This window comes from Fundulus heteroclitus, chromosome 6, assembly GCF_011125445.2.
Source record: "Fundulus heteroclitus isolate FHET01 chromosome 6, MU-UCD_Fhet_4.1, whole genome shotgun sequence".
NCBI classification, from domain to species: domain Eukaryota; kingdom Metazoa; phylum Chordata; class Actinopteri; order Cyprinodontiformes; family Fundulidae; genus Fundulus; species Fundulus heteroclitus.
Window position 1 is genome coordinate 20,723,521 of NC_046366.1, and position 25,493 is coordinate 20,749,013.

Sequence of the window (25,493 nt, forward strand, 5' to 3'; positions counted from 1 at the left end):
GGTCCCAGAAGATGAAGCTAATGGCATGTCTGAGAGGAGCCAAGAACAAAATGGGTTTCCACCATCTAAAACAAATCTAATGTCATAGCCTTTTTTAAAACTGTATTTTAAACCATTTTAACATTTTTATTGGTAATTATTTACCCAGAACCAATGAACACTTCCACAGGAAATGGAGGTAGAATGATTGATCTCTTGGTGTGACCCACTTACTGAGCATGAAATATTTGAAGCATTTTCAGTTAGAGTGACTACTGAACAGAAAACAAAAGCAGCACAAAAATCAATGTAATAAAATTACTTTAACCACGTAGCAATTTTATTTTAATTTGCTGGAGCAATTAGTGGTACACAATCCTCTACCTCCATTTCCCATGTAAATACTCATCTACTGCTGTGTAAACAACCACCAAATGCAAACAATGGTTTAAAGGTTCACAACATAGCAATCACCTAAACCTCTAAACCATTTTTACTTTTGCATTGGGCAGTTTTTTTTTACAAAGAAGCCAGTGATTATTTACACTGGAAACAGAGATGGGAGTCCGTGACCTAACCATCAGTGATCTTCCTGTGGGCAATGTGCTGAGAAGGGAACACAAGTGATTCCAGTCAGATTAAAAATAAAAAATAAAATAGCCTTTTAATCCAACACTACATTTTTACACAGCCTTACCTTTCTTAGGTACCCAGTTAGTTGTTCAGCCCGGTAATGCTTCGCATGATTCATTCTCAGTACTTGTTTCAGATACAGATCACACAATCACTGGCGGAGCACCACTTTCAAAATCCAGTGTGATTTATTTAATCCAAAAAATCCTCAAGCTAAATTTTCATCTTATTTCCACAAAACCAAGGCACAGCATATCCCAGGGACTTGGTTCTCTTTGCCATCATTTTTAAACTGGAATAAATATGCAAAAATCCTAGGCTTGCTGCAGTCTCTTCTTTCTCTCTTTTTCACTCCATCAATAAGATGTTTAATTTTTAATGTTGGCAATTTCCGTGTTTCGTGGTTTTTTTCTATGGTAGAAATAAAATCCTGGTATTTTTCTCTGTATAAGTAAGGATTTGAATGACGTTTAGCTACACACATACATGTCCTTTTTTTAAAAATAAAAATGATGCTGCAAAGGCACACCTAAACAGTTGTGCTTTTGTGACTTCTTTAAATCTGTGTATTCTTTAGTTTCAGTTTTGGGTGTGAAGGAGGCCAGAAAATACACATAATGAGCAACTACAGTGCCAGTTCGGAGAGTCGACAGGACCAAAATGGTCACAGACTGACGGTCATGTCCCCTGCATGTGTTTACAAAAGTAACACTCTACTTTCCCCATCACAACCCCAGATGGCTGCTTGTTGGTTTTGCCAGCTGTGTGGCAGTGGATTTAAATGTGTATATATGGTTCCCTTAAGAAAAAAAAAAACTGACAAAAGACGTGCAAGTTCACCACATATTTTCAATGCTATGTTTAGAGTTGAAAATGTTGCTTGTTGGACAGTGCTTTGCAAATAGATTCATACACCTTGAACACTTTCCCCTTTTGTCATGTTACAGCCACTAACTTCAGTGTATTTTACTGGGATTTTATGTTGTATATCAACACAAAATACTGAATAATTGTTAAGCGGAAGAAAAATGACACAGGATTTTATATTTTCACAAAATGTGTTTTAAACAAAAGGAAGTGTGTTTTTTTTTTGTTTTGTACTCAGCGCCCCTGAGTAAATGCTTTGTAAAACCACCACCCACTGCTAGTATTTTGGTTTTTAACAGCTTTACACTTCCCGAGATTAAATCTGTTTCCTATTCTGCTTTGTAAAATAGCTCAAGATCGCTCTGATTGGACAGAGAGCTTCTTTGAACATTCAATTTTAAGTCTTGCCACAAATTCTCAATGGAATTTAGATCAGGACTTTGACTAGGCCATTCAAATGCATAATGGTTTTACTGTGATCTTAACTAGTGGTCCAAGCTTTATGTCTGGGTTATTGTCCTGCTGAAAGGTAAACTTCTTCCCTAGTCTCAGGTCTCCTGCCGCCCCTAACGGGTCGTCTTCCAGGATTGGCCTGCATTCGTCTCTGCCCCGCTGCCCATAAACTCTGACTCCTGAAAAACCAAAATGTTCAATTACGGCCTCAAAACAGAACAGTTGTATTCATATTAAGATTAAATCGAGATAAAATTTAATTCACTAATTTGTGGATTTCTGAAGGAAATTGGTTGCACTGGATTTTGTTTTGGGTATCAGATTATAGCAAACTGAATACAAATGCATGCAGACTCAACTTGGTGTTTGTAAAGCTCTGCAAAACAGCTTCTTGTTTTCCTTCTACTTTCCATTAATGCCCTCCCTGGTGTTGGTGGGTAACTTAAAGGTCCAATAAACGGCATTGATCCACATGAACATACCACATTCAAAAACCTTTCCAAGGCACTCTATGTTGGATGGATGTCAGTTTGATAATGCTAGACTTCTCCAGGGGAAATGTACGTAAATACTGCTGTGTTATTAAATTTAATCTGCACAACACTGCTGCGAGTGACACATCACTCAGAGTGTGATACAAATATGAGGTACACATATGCAGGGTATTTGCGTAAGGCACATCTGTCACATTTAGAACATAAATAAATGCTTTGCAAAAACAGATTTTTGACCGTATAATCTCTAAAATAATTAAGTTCTGGTGTTTTGTATTTTTCTGTCACTTCAAAGCTCAGAAACCGATTTTCAGGAACTTCAATCAAAAACTGAATCTTTCCTCTTCTGCTGACCCATGACGAACCTGTATCAAGATTTATTTAAGCCTCCAACAATTGTTGAATTTCCCTGAACATTAACTTTGTTCCAGTTGACTTTATCTGAACATTAACTAAACTTTTGATCATTATATTTTCCAGCTCTGTTCCTTGTTCTGTTTGTGCAGTATAGTTTGGCAATGTTATCCACTCACTTTATGCACCCCCCCTCCCCTGCTTTGTGTGTTTTCCCTGTAGGTTGACCGGTAATGAACCATTGTCTGTTCTGCCACTGAATTCTCTACCAGAAGAGATCACGGGCAGAGCCCACTACAAGCTTTGTGACCGTCTCAAACTGGAAAAGAAGCAGCGCAGGATGTGCAGACGAGACCCGGGCGTGGCAGATACCTTAAGGGAGGCCATTATTATGAGTGCCTTAGAATGCCAGCATCAGTTTCGCTTTGAGAGGTGGAATTGCACCTTGGAAGGGCGCCATCGAGCCAACCTGTTAAAAAGAGGTGAGAGCCTATGAAGACATATCTTCGTATTGTCTGTACCAACTTGTTCCTACTTAGAGTCAGGGGGATAGAGCGGAATCGGTGTGTAAAATCAAAACAAATGCAAATAGGAAGAATTTAAAGTTAAAGATGTACTTGCATGGATTAAATTAAAGTTCTGATAAACTGGCTGATGTTCTGATTCTGTAGTTTTAAAGTGGGTGGATTTAGGTTTTACTGAAGACTCTGTGAGTACCAGAATCTACTATTAGCGTGGGTGTTCGTCATTGGTCACACTTGTGCCAACCAGCGGTGCGTCAGGTGCCATGGAGCTGGCACACTTTTTCACAATCGGGTCTGCCAGATTCCCCAGCCTTGGTGGGTTCCTGTTGAAGTTGGATGCAGTTTCCACAATTAAGAGCAAAAAAAGACACACAAAAAAAAAACGCCTACTGCTGAAACCCTGTGTGGTCTCCCTATTGGGTCCCTGCATCACAAACATAGCTGCAGTGATAAAATAATTCTGTATTACGGGTCTAAAGAGCTCTGCAGCTACAAGCTACAAAGCTGTCAGCATATGGCTTTGTCTGATGAAGTAAGTATAAGTTATAATTATTGGCCCCTGGAAGTTAAGTTCTTTAGGATGACACTTTGTTTTCTCAATGTTTGAGACACTTTTGAAGTAAAAATGGAAGTAGCTCTTGAGTTTCTCTGTTGTGTTGACCTGTTGGCTGAAACAGACATTCTCGTCTGGCTAACAGCACTTACACGGAAGATACCATAACCGTATCTGCTAACAATCTAAATCAGTTTGACTGATCAAACTTGAACTTGGTGGCTCTACACACTAAACAGAGATTCTTCGTTACAGTTTGTTATTTTTGTATAAATAGCCCAACACACATATGAGTCAAACCTGGACTGGAATATTCCTGAAAGCACAAGTTTTGATTTACGAAAATAAACTTAATTGAATTAAGTAAAAAAGGATTCCTAGGTTTCCCCCGAAAATTGCGGAAAGCTTATCTCTTTTAATTAATGTAAGCCAAAGATAGTCTATCAACTCATCTCTGGACTGTTTGCACTTTGTTGGTCAGTGCCTTACTTATTCTATTACACTAGGACTCTACAACCCTTACAGATGAAAATGTTGCCACCTCATTTGCATAAAATACAGAGAAGTAAATTATTAGCTAGTATTGCTAAACAGAACGCCACATCAGATGTACTAGTAAAAGCTGCACATGCAGCCCTGTAGTTGCAGGTTATTGCAGATAAAGGTTTGACAGCCAGTGCTGACGTATATGAAAAAAAGTATGCATGGCATCGACTATATAATAGCATTAGAATGAGAGACGTTAACGTCTGGACTCTCATCTGGTGACATTTCATTGTTATTCCTTCAGTACTAATGAACCACTGTGTGAAAAAAGAAACTGATTGAATAGCGGTTTAAAATGAAGTACAGCTTAATTGGTTACTTCCTTTCTAATGATTTACTTAAAGGGGACATATTATTTTAAGTTCTTCCTTTTCAAATTTCTGACATGCATCTAAGAGCAACTAATTCTGGTTCGATCTCTTTAAATGTAAAGGAGGCATTTAATAACCAGCTCCCCTCCAGGTTGGAGAGCGTTCTACTCCACCCTGTTTGCCCACTTTTGTTACACCTTCTGCCACCTTATGCTGGTGGAAGGTGGGATTTTTTTTTTATATAAAAATATAAATCCTTTATCTATACAGGTTAGTCCCTTGAGGCTCAGAGTCTCATTTATAAGAGAGACATGTTTAAACACATAGAATTACAACAATTTACAAAAGTAATTGCAAATGTAAAAGTGTTCCAACATCCATCCATCCATTTTCCGTCACGCTTGTCCCTCATGGGGTCGCGAGTGGTGCTGGTGCCTATCTCCAGCATTCAATGGGCGAGAGGCGGGTGTTCCAACATATGATTTACAATTTCATGATTAAAATGAACATATGTACAAATGTCTAAATAAAACAAGCACGATTTCCTATAGACCCTATCTCCAGTCCTTTCATGCCTGTGTGGATTAATAATCACACCCGACAAGCAAACATTTTCACTTATCCACTTGTAGCATCCTTCTGCGTGGACTATAAAACTGCAGCGAAAAACATAAGAAATGCCGGATTCGGGAAATTGGTTAGCCAGAATTCCATGACCTTGTTTAGCAGCTCCAAAGCAAATACTGTTGTTTAGAAAACATAACAGAGAACTGACTGGCATTAAAAATATGACACAAAATATAAATATATCTAAACAGTATAGACAAAATTCAACTTTTCTGCTCTCCTAGAGACTAAATGTACACAATAAAATATATTTAAGAGCTTGAGAGTGGGTTTTGCTTAATACGTTAATATTTGAGAAGTGATAAGTGAGGGATCTTTTACTGAGTCTGAAAGTTGCTTGAAGATCATAATTATAGCAACCTGAAGATTACATCCCTCTTGAATTATTAGCAAATGCATAAAAAAATCCACAAACTTACTAAAATGTTAATGCTACATTTTTTTACTCTTCTTGTTTATATGTAAAACTGCATTGTCACTCCTTTTCTTCAAAATGCTTTTCCAGGATTCAAAGAGACGGCCTTCTTGTACGCCATCTCCTCTGCGGGCCTAACACACGCCCTAGCCAAAGCTTGCAGCGCAGGACGCATGGAGCGCTGCACATGTGACGAAGCCCCAGATCTGGAGAACCGCAAGGCCTGGCAGTGGGGAGGCTGCGGAGACAACCTCAAGTATGCCAACAAGTTTGTCAAGGAATTTCTGGGCAAACGCTCCAACAAGGACCTGCGTGCACGTGTGGACACGCACAACACAAATGTGGGGATGAAGGTAAGGAAAGCTCTCTTTGTTTTTTTGTTGTTTTTTTTTTCAAGAAAAAGAGAAGTCAAGATATCTTCCCGTTTGCAGAATTTTTCTTTTAAGTTCATCTAATCTTGTCCAGACTGTTTTTTTACGAACAGCTGAGACGTGTCCCAAACCTTTGTAGGGAGTAGCATTACAAGAAAGTTAAATTTATTACAAAGTGATTTCATAGCGTTACATTTGCCACAGATGTCATCTCAAACTTTCTATTTCATTAAAGTAATAATTTCCTTTGACAATATCAACACTGGTAGAGTTACAGCGCACATGAATCAAACCAGGATACACTGATAAAGAAGCTGGAATGGAACAGTAGTAGAGAGCATTTGAAGAAATAGAGAATATTTTAAATGTTTATGTTAACCACAAAATTAAAACATTTAGTTTTCCTGTCTAGGAATTATATCCCATTTAGGGACCTAAATATTAAAGGGCTAATGGAAAAAACTGCCTAAAAGAGGAAACTTTGAGAGGGTAAAATCACTGAAAAGTCAGAGTTCAGCTTTAAGGTGCCATAACAGCAAATTTAATTTTTCTGTGGTTTTGGGGGTTTATATGATCGGTTGGGCACTGATGAGGCCGTGTGAATGACAAGAGCTGGTAATTCATATTCTCCAATCAGAGCACACCATCAAGCAAACAGACTTCCCCCTCGCCTCATCCTTCTCGCCCCAGCTGATACACGATCAGCTAATTTAATGGCGAGTAACGCTAGCATGTCTGACTGCTCTACTCGAGCAGAGGATGGCTACTAAAAAGGGGAGCATTTCTGTCCAAGGTTGCTCAAAAACTGATGGAAGTTTCTACTTACTTCCGAAGGATGAGAGAATCAGAGTGGCTGAAGTTCATTTATGGAGAAGTACCATACAATTATAACCCCGGTTTGAACCGCGGTGAAGTTAGTTTTAGGTTGGATATTGGATATACGTGCTTTGTGGCTTCGGCTGCTTGAGCGCCATCTCCCTCCTGTTCGAGCCGATACAGGGAGGTGATCTGGCGCTGCCGCTCTCTGTCTGCTCGCTCGGCGTTGAAGCTGTGGAGCGTGAATTTCCAAAATCCACCCTAAAACTAACTTCACCGTGGGATTGTGTTATGTTCATAAGTTCTGCTCATTTAATGAAGCTGTTTCGTGAATGTTTTCAAACAAACTGATTTTGGATGATGAATAGCGCCACCAGGTTAAAGCCTTGGGTCAGCTTGGCCTCGCCCGCCTGACATCTTGCAACACAAATATTTCCACTAGCCATAATACGATAATAATGGATTTGTGACAGAGTGTTGTAATGAGAAGAGAGATGTTGATGGAGGGAGCAGGGGTGTGTTTGAAAAGTTCCCCAAATGAAGATGGGACTGCAGATACAAATTAGCCTTTGGCTTATTCTGCTACAATGCATCAAATGGTAACATTTATGTTTTAATTGTACATGGTCCCTTTTTTTAAATAAACTATAAAAAGAATAGAGCCACATAGAGCCGTACCTAACACTTTTTATTGAGGAGGGAAATATGGCCTGCCAAAACAACCCCTTACAAAAAGATATTATTTTCTTATTATTTTCTTTAATGAAATTCTTTGGAGAATTTACATTTGCAGCAACAACAGGTAAGAGTTTATACAGTGATGTCTTGGACCCTCTAAAATCTGGCTTTGAATGTGTTTGAGTAACCACTGCTGTCAATGTGGTGAACTCTGAACCCACTCTTTAGTCAGTATTTGGATTTTTCACAAAGGTTAGATCAGGAGTGAGGCTAATTTTTGCTCTGGCACAGCCAATCAATTGTTTATGGTGAGCAAATTTTTTTTGATTTTATCCAAGAAGCCTATTTAATATCAGCATATAAAAGAAGGAATGGTTGTAAGTTGTCCAATCAAAGAAAAGCTGGGGTCTGGGACACGTTTCTTAAATTTTCTAACTTAGTTAATCTATAAGGTCACTTCCCAAATGTCATCAGACACAAAAGTATGTAAGGTCTGACTTTCAAGGTTTTTTTGTGATCAAAATTTACAACACCATATATAATCAGTTTTTTGTGTGCAAGTGTAATTTCCACATTTGAAGGAATTGGGCCCACCACGTTTGCACTGAATACATTCTTACACTGAGCAGAAAACTGGAATGTGCTAACCTCTGCACCAAGCATTTTTAAAAGCTGACCAGTCAAATTTCCTTGATCTGCTGGTGTGATGAATATGCACTTCCTGTTCCCAGATCTCTTTCAGTTAGAGAAAAGAGAGAAAAAAATGCAGATTCTCTTCAGACCATACTTAGGATATTATTGCTGAGTTTTTATCTTATTCGGCTTTTGCTTTTCAACTTGTAATGAACTTTAACTGCTAAGTTAACAGTAGATAAAGCCGTTTGTTGTGGTTGTAGAACCACTAAGCTGTCAAGGTACTCAATCTCTTTGAATTTTTCCACAAGTCCTATCACAGATCGGCAGCTCAGGTGGGAAAATCTGTTAATAGGATAACTATTGGCTTTTCACCTGACCAATATATGCAAGAGAGGCAGGGAAGTTCAAATGCTCAAAGACTCCCATTAGAAGTCCTGTGTGCAGTATGCTACATGTATATGAGAACACAGCAAACTTATGGGATGTATTGAATTAGATTTTTATCAATTCTCAAGATAGGTATAATTATGGAAAATGAAACATGAGTCTGAACAAAATACTATGATTTTATAATCTAAGGAAAAAAATCTGAATTTATTGGAAAAGTGTTTTTTAAATTATTCCTGCTTAGATTATTACCATTATTTTTTGCATGGGTTTAATTCATATCATTGATATTTTTAATGTTTTAAGTTACAGACAGAGAAGTCCATGCTAATTGAACAATAAAAATTCAATCATGCCACATTTTTTTTTTGTCTCCGAGATCCTTAAACCTCTGTGTTTAAAGTTCAGCCCGAAGTTCTTGAACGGCGTTTAGCTCCCCATTAAATTCTTGTGTTCGGAAGTTTTGTAAAATGAAGATATCACAAACTGGGATTTCAAACGCCTGCCTTTGATCTAGGATAGTCCAGTTCATATTTTTTTCAGCGTTACACATTTTAAATGATTTAAGTTTGTCCAGATACCAAACTGTTACTGTTCTGTTGTATTATTAGTTTATGCTCTTAAATGTTTACCTTTGTTAGTGTCTGCCTGCTTCCGTTTGCCTTTCACTTTAAATAAAGGATGTTTCTATTCTATTCGATAATGAGACGCAAGGTGAAAGTTTTGTACTCACATGTTCATAATGTCATAAAAGCCAAATGGGGGATTTTTTTTTTTTTTTGAGTCTGGGAAAGTATTGAATGGAAAAATAGTTGGAACCCTGTACTTGAGTCATCTAATACGAAAATTTAACTTACTGGCCAAAATGCAAAACACTATCATTTCCATTGTGAAACGTGGAGCACCATCCTATGAGTGTGTTGTTTTTCTTCTCTTTTTGTTTTTTACACAGCAGACAGCAGAGACAGTGAAGCCTTTCAGATATAATGGTGGGAAAGGCAGGATCTAAATACTGGGAAATTCCTGAAAAAAAAAAGCTGTTAGAGGTTGCAAAAAATTTGGGTGTATGTTGACCTTTCAGCAGGACAATGACTCAAAATGTACAGTCCGTGGTTTAGGTAAAATCATTTTCATGTGTTTGAATTTTCCAGTCAAAGTCCAGACCTGTTAAGAGAGGCTTTCCACCAAATCTGACTGAGCTTGATTTGTTTTGCAAAGAAAAGGGACTCTTAAAGCATTAATTCATACACATGCACACAACTCATTTTAGTCTTAATATGTGAAAAATGTGAAAACCATGTGTTATTTCGCTTCACAACGATGCACAACTTTGTGTTAGTCCACCATGTATTATTCCACTTGCTGCACATGCCACAAAGTTCCCCAATGCTTGTGCAACTTTGCTTGCTATAATCTCCCCTGACAGGTATGATAATACCTATAAAATAAATTAAAACTCGAATCCACTGCAGTCAGGTTTCCCACACTCTTAATTATCATTATTAAGTCTTCGTCCAACATTATAATGCTCTCCTTTATGTTACAAGCCAACCCTCTAATTGGCCATTTTATCAAAACAAACTGCTAATGTAATAGTCATCCACTCCCAAGCAACTCTGCTCCACCCTTTTGAAATAATTGTCAACATAAATTGATTCCACCAGGTTTTGCTTATTAAACAAAGGGTTGTTAAATTACATAGCTTTTGTGCCTTTAATTTTTTTAACAACAATCTTTTGGTTCTGCTCTAGGTAATCAAGGCTGGAGTAGAGACCACTTGTAAATGCCACGGCGTCTCTGGCTCCTGCACTGTCCAGACCTGCTGGAGGCAGCTGCTACCCTTCCATGAGATCGGCAAGCGACTGAAGCAGCGCTACGAGACTTCTTTCAAGGTTGGCAGCCCCACCAATGATGCCACTGGAGAGGGAGACATCTCCACCGGCCGAAACCAGCAGCAGCAACAGCAGCAGCAGCAGCACTCCCTGCCTGGTCTGAGCGATCAGATACCCCGCACTATGGATCTGCTCCACATCGAAGACTCACCTAGTTTCTGCAAACCCAGCAAATACTCAGCAGGCACCGCGGCACGCAAATGTTACAAGGACCAAAACTGTGACGCTATCTGTTGCGGCCGGGGCCACAACACACAAAGCAGGGAGGTTACGGGACCCTGCCAGTGTCAGGTGCGCTGGTGCTGCTACGTGGAATGCAAGCAGTGCACGCAGCGAGAGGAAGTCTACACCTGCAAGGGGTAAAGCGGCAACAGCCCACCTACCCCACAAATCAGCGGAGCCAGTCGACGATGGCTGGGCTGAAGAAGACTGGTTGGTTTGTTCTCATCTGAAGTTGTGCTGCTATTGTCAGAACAGCGTTCGGCAGAAAACTGAGAAGCAAGCTAAATAAAAGCAAAAAGCACTTTGATGGATTTATGTGGGTTAGAGTTTCAGGGGTCCTGCAGAATAAAACCTTTCTCAGACAACTGGGTCACCATCTCAAGCCTTTTTTTAAATCACAGCATTGCCTTGAGGAAAAAGAAATATATTTTAACCTGTCTCAGAAATCTATTTGCAACGTTTTCCAAGAAAATGAATAATCCACGTATAACAAATGTAAAGGCGATGATACAGACTGATTTTTTCTCCTGGGCTTTGCCAAAAGAACCAGTGTGTGAGTGTGTTGATATGTGTGTGTGTGCGTTTACCTTGTGTGTCTGTAGTTTATAAGCCAAGTTTGAGAGTTGATATTTTTATTCCAGTTAAAATTATATTTTAAGACTGTTAAAAAAAAGAAAAAGGAAAAAAAAAGACAGGGTGTAAGAGTTACTCTACACGCACATATTTACACTCACACACGGTATGTTTGCATATGTATGTAAATAAAACCAGTTATGATTTAGTGATATTATACAAGCCACTTATCTATGTTTAAACAAACCACTAAAAACGCAAACATTGTATTGTTTGTGTGCTTTTTCTCTATTTGTTTAAAAATCCATTTTGACAAGTGCCTTTGGAAAGCAACACACTTGTGCTCGATGACTTGTTGTGGATAATTTATAGATCCTTTGGGACTACTCCTTCAGCAGGAGGATTTTTAATTTTATTTTCCGTGATGTTATATGAAACTGTTTGTACGTGCATTAACAAAAAAAACAACAACTAAACCAATCAGTTTAGGCTATTCCTAGCCTTGAGCGAACCAGTGTTCAGGGAATAACTTAAACCACTATATCTATGAAGATTAAACGATCTGAAAAAAAAAAAACATACAAGGACAGTTTGAGACTTGAGATAGCAGTGGTTTAAGCCAGCATTTTTGCAGCAGATTATCGTATAAAACAGCAGACGTGTGGCATGTGACTCCGATCAGACTTTATGGAGCTCTGCGCAGCTTCATATTTTTTATGGGTTTTTTTCTTTTTATATGTTATGTTGTAAAGAAGACTGTGGAGAACTGTAGGAATGTAACTCCCTACCATTTCCATATTTGCCTCTTCTCTTCCGCTGCCACAATTTTGATTGAGCCATATTGCAATGTGTGCAGTAGAAGTTTAAACAGTGTGGGGTAATTGAGACTGAAATTCAACCTGACGGTGTGCAAATTTGCTCAAGTCTAAATCTTAAGTTTATGCCTTGTAGCTAGCATAAGCATATGTTTTTTTTTTTGTTTTTTATACGGCTGATATTTGTGATGTTCCACAAACCTAAATGTAAAAAACTATAATTTCACCACTGTCTTCTATTGGAAGCCGGTGAAACTGTATTTATCCATGAGTTAATTTTCCTTTCCCCCTTACTTTAAGTGACTAGGTCAGCACATCGGGTCTTATTAGGACTCTACACATTACAGTGACACTTTATAGCTAAAGTTTGACATTTCAAGAAATGTACAGTTGTGCTTTCTTAAGATTGAATCAGAAGAATACCATCTGTGGGGTCCCTGTGAAAGATTTGCTCCCGGTCTGTGAGGGCTAACAGAGCGCTAGGACAAGTTAGGCTCACTGGATGCTTAACGAGAAAAACACAAGGGTGCAAGACAACTGAAAGTGAATAAGTGCAGTACCCAAAACCCCAAACTATCAATGTACAACTACCTCCACTATTACTAGCACCCCGGGTAAAGATTTATATATAAAGAAAAGTTTGAAAATGCATTAATCTTGTATTGCAGTAGAATAGTCTCACTAAAACAAACAAAGTAACTGCTGCAGCTCTCTGTAAAGGTATATCTGCAAATCATTTTAGTCCTGGGTTATACTACTGCAATAAAAGAATGGCCCTTCACTAGGGGAGAAATCATTTTGGTGTTGTACATCTTTAGGAGGACAGTGCAAATGGTAACGTTTCACATATTCTGGTTTGAATTAACTACTGAGCGAGGGACCCATTTTTCTATCATAGAACCATTCACGCACTGATGCCCAAATGCCCTTTGAAGTATTTTAGATCTGTATTTATGGATACAATCAAGTGCAGAATTTTTCTATTTAATTTTTTTAATGTAAATAGCAATGGTTTCTTCTCCTGTGGTATAGAGACAAAACTGAGGCACATGTTATTTTAAAACATACATATTGACAAAAAAACAAAAAACAATGTTATTTGGTTTTAGATTATCACTGTGTTTCAATTGCTTATAAAATAATTAGATCATCCGAGTAAATTTAATGAATTCCTCCAACTTTGGCATTAAATTCATGCTTGAGGATGTGGACCTCGCTAGGCTTAATTATTCTGAGGTGCCAAATTCCAAACATTTTGATAGGAGATGGCACTCCAAATAAAGACTGGTTAAAACACACACACAGAACTTTGCACGCTACATGGTGACCATAATAGCTATGCTGGGACTCGGAGGATAAATGCCTGCTCCCCACAGCTTCTGGTGGTGGTGGTGTTTTTCTTTTTTTTTTTCTTTTTTGTTTTTTTTGTTTCCACATTTTTTTGGCCCAAACACTGTGAGGCTCTCTATTATTAAATTAAATGGATTTGCAACGGATATGACAGATATACTAAGTCCACGCAGAGTACATTCTTTGGCGTGTTCTTGATTTGTACATAGGCCTACAAGTTGTTAAAGAAAAACCGAGGAGCATGATGCATATTTAGACTTCACGGTCATCTGTGTTCTCAAAAAAACAAACAAAAACAAAGCTCTGCACTGTTTAGTGTTCAGTGGATCATGTATAAAATTCTATTTTGTAGAAAAGATTGAGATAAGTTATTTTGGAAAATATTATAAGCATGTGTTTAGTGTAAATATATAAATATATTAAAAAAAATTAATTGATTTTATATCCTGGATTTTATATGTTTTTTCCCTTATGGCTGTTTGTGCCTTTTTGGGGTGGAGGCTTCACAAAGCAATATCTTTTACAATCTATCATTTCATGTCAACATTAATACCTAAGCACTAATAAATCCTAAAGAATTTTGAATCATTGTACATTTAGATATTTAATATAATCACGGTCATCCAGAGTTCTTTATTGATTGACTTATTTTGTAAAACAGCTTATTAATTTTGTCATTGTAGCCATCCAACCATATCTATATAGTCTCCTGCAGTGTTAACTGATGACCACACCTGTATGAACCAATTTATACTCGACTTTGTTTGCATTTTGTTAGGATTTATACTGTGCTTATCATAACACATAAAACACACCAACTATGTATTTTATTTTTGTGAAACTATTACACCAGCTGAATTTTTGTCCATGTCCAACTAGTCTTGTCTTATGGGAACTCTAAATTATTTTCCCTCTACCTCATGTGTATAGCTTGTAGGTATAAACAGATTGCGAATGACTGGTAAGAATGTATTTAAGTTATTTAACATCTTTGTATAACAAAGGCGTAAAAAAAAAATTCTGAAATAATAAATGACATTCTAAAATTGTAACTTTTGCATTCCCATCATTTCTTGTCTTTTGTAGCATATAAAGTAGTTTAGTAATGTATGGAAAAAAATCTACTACTTTCTCAGTAAGTGTCGTCTAAGCTCTTTAACACAGTGACTTGTAAAAATTCTCAAATTCCTTAAGCTTTTTTGTATTTTGTCCCATTACAACCAGAGACCTCAACACATTTTGCTGAGATTTTATGTGACTGAGCAGCACAAAATAGTTCTTCATTGTGAAGTGGGAGAAAAGGGATAATGTTTTTTTATTTATTTTTTTGCTCTACAAATCTGAAAAGTGTGGTGTGCATTGGAATTAAGCTCCTGAGTCGATAATTTATTATAGTAGAAAAAAAGGACTTGGTGTTACAACTACAAGCCATCTATGTGTCTCTCTACCAGCTTTCTGCATAAAGACTAAAATGTGTACTTATTCTTTTTTGCAACATAGTTCAGATGTAGTCATCTTATACCCCGTTTACACTACCCTTTTTAAACCGTGCCGAGACCAGTCCGAGCTTGGTAACTGAGATAACTTTCGAGTGTAAATGGATCGCAAACTGAACTGGACCGTGCCAGACACAACCGGACCGTGCTAAATCTAGACCAGTTCGATGAGTGGGCCTGGCACGGTTTTTCACTGGCTCGTTTCTCAGATAACAAAGAGCGCATGAGCAGACAGCATCATCTCCTTACAGTCAGCTGACTAATTTTGCAGTTTCAGACATTCATAATAATACTAGCTTCCCTACCGTGCCACACGATTTTCAGTGATGATTCTGCTTAGCAGTGTGATGAACCTCAACGTCTGTCGTTGTTTCCTGCGTCTGTAAGCCCTGATTGGACGTTCGGTTGTCTTATCCACGTCCCAAAAGCTGACTCTGTCAAGTAAATTCACCAAAGGTTGCCTTCTTCGCCTGGCTCTTTGCAAAAAGCAATTATAACCAAACATAACTTCCTGAATGTTGCAGGCGCCGTCATTTTGATTTGCTTGAGTCCCTCCTTCAATCCTAGAGAGCAGTAGTGCCCTAGATCATCACCAGGAGGCGAGGAGCCGTGCTAGGGTGATGTGTAAACGTTCATCAGAACCAAGCTCGGCATGGTTAATTGATTCAAGCTCAGTCCGAGCTCGGCATGGATCGGTTTGATAAGGGTAGTGTACATGGGGCTTCAGGTTAAGGTTAAGGTTTACTTTATTAATCCCCAAGGGGGAACTTGAGTTGCCATTGACATGTAAAAAAACACATACAGTATATACTTGGGAAAAAACACTCAAATTGGACTCTGCTATAGACCACAATAAAAGTGCCGCATCATTATAATATAACATCAGTGTCAATGTCAGTATCAAATATTAGATCATACAAAGTGCTCATTCTAAAAGCGCACTGCAGCAGGGATAAAAGAGTTTCTGAAGTGCTCAGCTAGACAACGAGGCATTACCATTCGGCCACTAAAAGAGCTCCTGAGTTTGTTAAAGACACTGTGGAGAGGGTGGTCCTTGAGAGACAGAACAGTCTTAAGTTTACTCATCATCCTTTTGTCCATAATAATGTCCACTGAGTCGAGATTTAATCCAACCACTAAGCCGGCCTTTTTGATCAGTTTGTTCAGTCTGTTTTTTGTCTTCAACAGTGATGCTCCTGCCCCAACACAGTACAGCATAAAACTGGATATTGTCTCCCAAATTTGATCCATATCATTTCATACCTCTGCAAGATTTGTCAGGGTTGTTGTACTGCAGGAATTCAACCTCATCCACAGTCTCAGGTCTGCACCATCTAATAGGTTTTCTTCCAGGATTGCCCCGTATTCAGCGTCATCAACCTTCCTATCAACTGTGAGTAGAAAAACATCCTCACGACATGATGCCGCAAACATAATGTGTCATTATGGCAGTGGTATGTTCGTTGATATTGCAGTGTTAGTTTTCTACAACGCAAACAGTTGCAACTATTTCAGCCACTCTGCAAATTAATTTAGCGGCACATTATACAAACTGTCAGCTGTTTGCAAACTAATCAAATGAGAACAATCTTAATAGCTTGAAACAATATATAAAGAAAGCGGTTTCTCCAATTTAGCCACGCTTTTAAAGACTACTGGGGTATTGAAATCGACATGAAGCTGAAGCGCAAGTTCATTTGAAGAAACTCATCATCTGCCTCCATTCAATCAGAGTCCGATCCACCTCTGATGTGAGCCAATCAGCTACAAACCGCACCTCCATGAAGCTAATCAGCATCCCGCGCTCATCTTAAAAGCAACTTCAAATCCACGTCTCAGCTGCTAACCAGCAAGCGCAAACGGATTGCATGTTGGATTTCGAATCAGATGTCCGATTCAACCCACCCCCAACCCCTTCTCCACCATCGTAGCTGAGTTCATCTAGCTTCCAAGATGTTCCTCCATCCTCAACCCATTAGAGTGTTTTCTCCCAGTCTTCAGCACTCCCTATCACCTCGTTATTGGTCCGGCAGAAGACCACCATGTTGGGCCCGGTTCTGCCAGAGATTTCTTCCCAAAGGGGAGTTTTTCCTCTCCACAGTCAGTTCAAGCTTGCTCATCATGGACAGTTCATGCAAACCTGTGTTTATCAAGTTGGACATCTATCTTAAACAGATCATTATATGGACTGAACAAACTTCTTCTATCTCCACTCCACCACCAGTTTCAGACCTGGGGGGGGGGGGGGACATCCCTGTTCTCATACATCTACTTATGCATATTAAAGTATAATTCAGCAATAATGTTCCTGCCGAGGTCTGAGCACCAAAGACTTAAAATATTGTGTCAATAAAATCCTTCTAATTGCCATTTCTTTCTCTGTGAGTTTTTCAGATTGTATTTAGGATATGCTTGGGATCATCGTCCTCTTTGAAGGTCCATTGACACTTAAGGTACCATTTCCTAACAGGCGGCATGATGTGTTCTCCCACGACTTCCTTAAACTCTAAGGAATCCATCATGACCTGCATGTGCTGCATGTTTCCTGCAACACAGGAAGCAGAGCATACCTGTGAGACCCCTACACTTCACTGTAGGCCAACTTTGTTGTGCTTTTGGACCAGTGGTGTACGTCTTGGAGTTCAATGCAATTCAGTTTGTATACCGTCAAATTCACAATGCGTCACCTCAAGGCACTTTACAAAGTCAATTCTATTAAATCATATGAACAGATTGGTTAAAAAGTTTTTTGGGTTTTTTTGTCTACGGAAACCCAGCATATAACATAGAGTCATTGACTTACATCATACAATGATCCTGAATGAGCATGTAGTTACATTAGACAGTCGCTTGCATTGAGAGTTCAGGCAAGAAACCCTATAGCATGTGTCTTACTGAGGAAATTTAAACCACAGTGACCGCTGCGACATTGTCATCTGGCAGGTCTGTTGCAGTCAGTGAAGGTTTTTTGTTTTTTTTTCTACATCCTCCAGAATCTTGTGGTAGCTGTGGATAGTTTGCTGTTTCGGTCACATCCAGGCGGTTTAGTTGCTGTTCCCTTAAATACAGCAGCCCCCAGTTCTAGGGGAGCAATTGAACCTTCTTTTGTTTCTAGGTTCATTACTGTAAATTCTCTTTTGTTAAACACAGCAAGCTTGGTATCCACAGATTATCAAAGATTGTTTAAATGTTGTTTGTAATTACTGAATAAAGATTAGTGAGATTATATTTAACCAATGGGGGTCTGGTCTTAAGAAGTTAACTTGTTAACCTGTAAATTAGGCTATCACCTGTATCTCTTGGAGGATTATTGATGTTTGTTATGATTTTCTTGGTTTGATAAAGATCTCTTCTCTGGACATTTTTGAAAGATTCAATGCAAACGCAGTGTTTAAAATGCACGTAGACTAAAAAGTTACATTTTGGCGTCATCTGAAAAGAGCACCTTTACTGTGTCCCTTTCATGGCTTTAAGCTAACTTCTTGTGGCTCTGTTCCTTCTTGCCACTCTCCCATAAACACCATGTTTGTTGAGGGTTCAAATACTAATTGTCCTTACAACAGATTCTCACACCTGAGCTGTGGATCCCTCCAGAGTTACTGTGGGCCTCCTGGATGTTTCTCTGATTAACGCTCGCCTTGAAGAGCCTGCTGGTGAAGGTGGACGGCCATGCCTTGGTAGGTTTGCAGTTGTGGCAAACTCTCTTAAATTCACTTAAACAGTGCCACTTGTTTTTGAGATATAGATCAACTACTGAGTCTTAACTTGAAGATCTACCTCTTGTGTAGTGTACCACGTGTTTGTGACTTTGTGTACTTGCTGTCTGGACTCTTAACCCTATCACTAAACCACCATTCCCAAGAATTATTCCCAAGAAAACAAATAAACAGAACTCATCGTCAGTACGTTTTTCCCACAATGCTACAGTGTCAAGCACAATGCAAGGGCAGCAGGGTGTGACGAGAAGCTCTATATTTCAAATCCCTGACCTGCTGTTAAAATCTCGAGTGAGACCCACCTTTTTACAGAAGAGCCTATTGCCAAGCCAAAATGATTTTATGCTATGAAATAAGACGTCATTGTTGAAATTAGGTATTTGTATGGATCTGATACAGATTTGTAGGGCCTTTGGAGCATCACCCTAACTTTGCTTTGACGTTTTTATATTTGTTTAGTTTAAACAAATCAAAGATATTGCTGTTACTGAAGCACATATGTTTTTAAATCTGTTTAAAACAAATTTAACATAAAACTAATCTGACAATGCCATAATATGCACATTGTTTGGCTTCACTGTATTCAGACACACGGCATATTTCACTGAACACTCTTCCCAGAGCAGATAAGAGTTGGAAGATTTCTGAGTTTATTCTGTCAACAGTCTCTCAAATATCTTGAAGCCTCATTGTAAAGCCTCAAAGCCTCATTAATCCAAGAGAAAATGGAATTTATTATCCCGCTCTGTGAATGGCAGCTTCACATCCAGTTGGGAAAACAAAGAACAATTATGAGCGTATCTGTTCTAAAGCCTGAAACACCAGTGAAAAAGCCGATGAGGTACTTGACACGTGTTATTAAATTAGAAGTACACGGGCAGCACCCTCTCTATGTCAGCTATTACTCCTCTGGGTCCTTGCTACTGGTGAAGGAGAAACTAGGGCTTTAATTTATCTCTCCGCAGGCTGGAATCCTCCAAACATCCTTCACTGTGCCAGCCTTTAATATGAGTTTTAATTCTGAGGTAAAAAAAATAAATAAAATACAAACTTTAACAGCAGTTGCCATTGAGGCTGCAGTGTGACTGCGCCCCTTCTAACCGTCATCCTCTTGTGTCATTGGAAATATTCAGTCACATCGATACAAAACAGTGAGGTTACTCTTAAACAGGGAAATAATCACATAGGATTCAGTCTTCCAGCATCAATTCACTTATACTGGGGATTGCTGGTGAGAATTAACAGTTTTGTGTCCCTTTGTATTGTAAAACAATAGTTGACTGAAAAAACAATGTTCTCAAAAAAGCTAATAGGGTCTGGGTGGGGCATTTATCAAGGTTTTAATTTGTTGTGCTAAGTTCATAACTGTATTATAAGATTGTCCTGTGGCGGGCTGATTTTGGATTCAAAGCCACGAATCACAAGTTTTGCACTCATCTCCTGCTCGGTTGTGCTCAGTGTTGGGTTTTCATTAAAGTTAGATTCACTTTAATTTCCAAAACTCAGATATTTGTTTCAAAAATAAATAAATGAAAAATACATAAAAAGGAAAAGAGTGAGCACAATGTTGCCCAAGAGAAAGTTTGTTCTGTTTGGAACGACTAAGTCAAACTCAATGCAAAACACAACGTCCACCCAGGACAAAAACATCGCAAAGATTTAAGTTCACAAAGGGAAAAATTATAGTGATATATAGGGGGGGCTCATTTTCATGGTTGACCATTCCCAAACCAGAAATGCTTTGTGGCAAGACATAGTATCCTGCTGAGAGAAAGCAAGGTAATCAGGGGATTCCATGTACATGAAAAACTGTCCATGTTTGCCACAGATAGGTACCTATCAATGAAACATCCACATGGAAAGGAGAACCAAAGGTTTCACAGCACTGTGTTCCACATTGCATTATGCTGCACCTGGTGCCATGTGTTTCTCACATAAGCAATGCAAATTGGGCCGGCCGGTTATACACTTTGTAAAAGGAAGGGTGATTCATTGGATCAGGCCACCTTATTCCAGTTCTGATGTTCACTTGTTCTTTATCAGCACTTTGCCAGTGAACTGGGGTCAGCGTGGGAACTCTAGCCTGTGGTGTGCAACCCCATATGCAACAAACTTCACTGCATTGTGAATTCTGAGATATTTTTATCAGAACCCTCATTAACGTCTTCAGCATCTTGAGCTACATTATTTTGTTAGATCCAACCACACAGGACACCCTTCCTGGGTCCCCTCGTTTTCAATATCTACATGCTCCCTCTAGCTCAGATAATAAAAAAACAACACCATCAGCTACCCTAACTATGCAGACGACACACAGCTCTACATCACCATGTCACCAGGTGACTATAAACCAGCAGGCACTGAGTAAATGCCTGGAAGAAATCAATGCCTGGATGTGCCAAAATTTTCTTCAGTTGAATAAAAACAAAACAGAAGTAATAATTTTTGGATCAATAGAGGAGAGATCAAAAGTTAGCACACAGCTTCAGCTGCTTCAGCTGCTTCAGCTAGGAACCACTGATCAGGCCCGAAATCTGGGAGTAGTGATGGACTCAGACCTGAACCTCCAAAAGCATCTAAAGACAATTACTAGGTCGGCTTTCTATCACCTGAGGAACATTTCTAGGATTAAAGGACTGATGTCTCAGCAGGATCTGGAAAAACTAATCCATGCGTTTATTTTTAGTAGAATTGATTACTGCAATGGTGTTTTCACAGGTCTGCCTAAAAAGTGGATCAGACAGCTGCAGCTGATCCAGAACGCTGCTGCCCGCGTCCTCACTAAGACTAAGAAAGTAGAGCACATAACCCCAGTTCTAAAGTCCTTACACTGGCTCCCTGTATCTCAGAGAATAGACTTTAAAATACTTCTGTTAGTCTATAAATGCCTGAATGGCTTAGCACCTAAATACATCACAGACTTGTTATCAGTGTATCAACCCTCCAAACCATTAAGGTCTTCTGGCTCCAGCCTACTCTGCATACCTAGAACCAGAACTAAACAAGGAGGAGCAGCATTTAGTTCCTATGCTCCACTTATCTGGAACAAACTTCCAGAAAATTGTAAAGGTGCGGAAAGCCTGAGTTCCTTTAAATCAAGATTAAAAACACATTTGTTTAAGATTGCCTTCAACTGCTCTAGTTAACTGAATCACCACTTTTTTGCTCTTTTTTTTCTATCTACATTTTATTCCTACTTGCTTTTATTCTGTTTTATTTTGCTATATTTTAATCATGTAAAGCACTTTGCATTGTCTTTGTACTGAATTGTGCTATACAAATAAATTTGCCTTGCCTTGCCTTGCCTCCATGCCTACGTACATCAATGAGCCTTGGCCACCCTTTACCGTGGGGTTGATGCCCCACTGTTTGTTAATTGGATCCCTTTTAATAAACACTGACCGCTGCAGACTGGGAAGAGCCATAGGTTGGGAGATGTTCTGACCCTGTCGATTAGCTATCACAATTTGGTCATTGTCAAACTCACTCCAACCCTCAGGTTTCCCATTTGCCCTGCTGCCAAAACATCCGCACTGAAACGAAAATGTTCCCTTGTGTAAAACACCCCACCCACCAACAGACACCAGGGTGAGGAGATATCACTGGTATTCACTTTAACTATTAGTAGTCATGTGATGGGTGTTCATGATGGCCTTTAGCAACAGTTTTGTTGTGCAAAGCTCATTGAAAAGGTCCCTTTTTGGAATAAACTATGATTTTTTTCAGATGTTCAGAGGTAATGCCTAACTTACGGTCGGGTAGCCTCGCTTGACACTTTGACCTTTTCTTCAGGTCTGCGGTTTATTTAGTCCTGCTTGTGCATGGCTCCAAGACAAATATGTTTGTATACGTTCTGGAAACAATAAAAAAAACTGCATCATTTTAGGTGAATAATAAAGATTAACTGCAAGTTTTTCTTTTGAAAGTCTGATATGTTTTTTTTCACTTTCTTGGCGTATTTCCTACCCTCTGCTCTGTTTATGGTTTTTGATTGTCGTTAAGTGCCTGTCAAAGCTTGGTTCCTCGGGGGTGAAAAAGCATAAGCTTACTATGTTTCAAAACAGAACCAAAGTAAAAAATTTAAATAAAAAATACATTTCATCAAGGAAAACACCCCAGTCTGTTATATGTTTACATCGCGCAATGCAGATGTTCTGCTCAGACAAGGTTGACTCTGAACTGATGAATAACTTCCTCAGTTATGATGAGTGCAAAGTGCAACGCAGCTGTTAGAGGGGCATGTTTCATTTATATCTAATGTGTTGAATAATATTCCATAAACACTTCAGAAGAATCACAGAACAAGCTGCTTAAATCATTAAACACCAGGATGAGCACTGGAGTGTAATATATCTCAAATATGTCTCATGATACGGCGAGCTGTAAAAGCGATCAGTGTTTTTTTTCACTCCAGGATCCTGGTCCCTGCACATTTTCCCAGTGACTGCAGGGACAAAGCTCATCGAGCATGACTGAGGCCTCTCGGCAGAATGCGTCGGATGATGATGATAGCCGGCTCAGAGGTTTTCAACGCTTGCTCAAAATCATAAAAATGTCAACCGCACAAGACAAAGCTCATTTTTCAGAAACTCTTTTTTTCCCCCCTCTTTAACATGCTGCTCTCCTGCGCCAGTTAAAATGAATAATTTTGCATGGCCTATAAATTGCATGATCTCCGAAAGGACCTGAGCTGGTGTTCTCCTTCTGGAAAAGAGGAATAATAAATAAACTAATGATGAGATAAATAATGTTAGGACATTTGCTTTTCCGCTCAGAAAAACACATAGCTGAGGAGCAGGGAAATCTCCAGAGATCCTATAGCGGGGTTTCTTGGGGTTTGGGGCGGTGATGCACCACCAAATTCACCAGAAGGATTGGATTGCCTGCCAGAAGAAGTGCGGGGTTATAAACCCCTGGTTCTCGAGCAAATTCTTTCTCAATTGTTCCTCAGAACCTCTGAGGGGACGGATGCTCTAAGTCATCTGGCAGAAACAATTATCAGGAAAAGAGTTTATCACGGTGGATATCCTAGACATGACAGTGCTTTGATGGATCACCAGTGGACATATGCAATGGACATGTCCTCCTAAGTCCATTCATTTATCTCGACAGTAAGTACTTTGGAGATCACTCGGTGGTTACTCAAAGGCAAAACTACAAAACAGTCAACAGTATAAAAGCCAGCTTTTATACGGGGAAATTTCCTTCAACCAGGACGCCACCTGTTTCATGCATCAAGTTTGTATTAAATATTGACAATGGGGAGAAGTTGTTGGTCTACTGCTCCTCCTATAAAAGCACACGAAGGGAAAGTTGTACACTGGTGGAAGTCTCTCTCAGCAACTGTGCTGACCTGAGGCTACGGCCTGTGTGTGGTGGCACGGGGTAAATCAGTTGTAGCTGTGGTAATTGTGCGTGTGTGTGCATGTGTGTGTGTGTGTGTGCGTGTGTGTGTGTGTGTGTGTGTGTGTGTGTGTGTGTGTGTGTGTGTGTGTGTGTGTGTGTGTGTGTGTGTGTTGCCAGGAGGAGTGCTACCATGGCAGGCTGATGAAAGCGTGGGGGGGCTTTACAGAGATAGGCTGTGAAGCTGCCATCCAGCTCATGCTTCAATTCTGCAGTAAAGATTCCCCAGCTGTCCTCGGGATTATCCCCCGTGCTTATGTGATCAGGATACACGGCACCGGGGCTAGACCAGGCGCCTCTGACCCCGAGCATGTAGAATTACATGAAAAGAGAGGAAAAAGGTCGGATCGGTATCGCTCTCAAACATCCAGGATGAAACCTACGTAGATACCTTGAAATGGCAAAGTTATCACGGTTTCATATGTATGATCAGAAATTTAAGAGGAGATTTCTTTTTTTTTTTTTATGAACAGAATGTGAAAATCTTTTATTTTATTTATTTTTTATTGCGATTGTGGGTCCTCTGCCAGGCTCATTTGTTATATTTCCATTTGTTTCAAACTGTTTAAGTATTGCTTTAAATGTGGGTTTGCTTTAGCCTCGTGAGACCATCCTGATCTCGCGAGCTTTCAAGGTTTCACTCGCAGATCAGTCTGGCTACTCTCCGTTAAAGAAAATTTGGAGCCGTTCACCAAACGAACGTCCAATCAGCGTTGGCTTTGAGGCGGGTTGAGGTGTGACGCAACGAGAAGCGCGTCAGTTCAGTCTAAAGAACATGGCGGCTTCAGCCGATGAAACTAGCGTTAGCGTGGCTATCGAGCAACTTTTATCGGAATTACAGAGTATTTCTCTGCTGAGCTAACGAGCCTTTACCTGCAGCAGCAAGAGTAGCTTGGCTTGTGGTTGTGTTTTTGTCGTCGCTCGTAACAGAGCGACGACAAAGCATGTTGACAAGTACGTCATATGCTTCGTTGATCTGATTGGTTTATTTGGCCCGTCTATCACCAACATAGGCCAATCAGCTAACCAGTATGTTCGCCCCTTCCCAAAATTACTTCAACGGAAGGTTTCCAGATGGATATGCGAAGCAAATCTATCTGGCGGCGTCAGGTTAGGTTTGCTTAGCCCAATAGATATTTTCTTGACACCATTTCCTGTCCTCTGAAAATCAACACATAAAGAGATTTGGGCCTCAGCATCTAATCATCTTTACATCACACCCCTGGAATAGGAGGCCACAGATTACCCGTCAACTAAAAGAAGCAAAGCATGAATTAAAAAAAAAAATGCTTTTACTCAAATACAAAGATCTTCAGTCTGAGAATATACTTGTGGAGCTGAAGATGATTTGAGGGATGAAGTTTTTTTTTTGTTTGTTTAAC

The 25,493-nt window shown here is 39.4% G+C and overlaps 1 protein-coding gene across 1 annotated transcript in view; it reads left to right on the plus strand.

The window, feature by feature from the left end:
• Positions 1 to 14,548, plus strand: part of wnt9a (wingless-type MMTV integration site family, member 9A) — a 35,361-nt gene extending 20,813 nt beyond the window's left edge. Inside the window, exons 2-4 of the mRNA XM_036138304.1 lie at positions 3,003 to 3,262; positions 5,847 to 6,109; positions 10,396 to 14,548. Of these exons, the coding sequence (XP_035994197.1) occupies positions 3,003 to 3,262; positions 5,847 to 6,109; positions 10,396 to 10,899 (1,027 nt within the window). The 3' untranslated portion in view covers positions 10,900 to 14,548. The remainder of the gene's footprint in view (positions 1 to 3,002; positions 3,263 to 5,846; positions 6,110 to 10,395) is intronic.
• Positions 14,549 to 25,493: the final 10,945 nt, after the last annotated feature.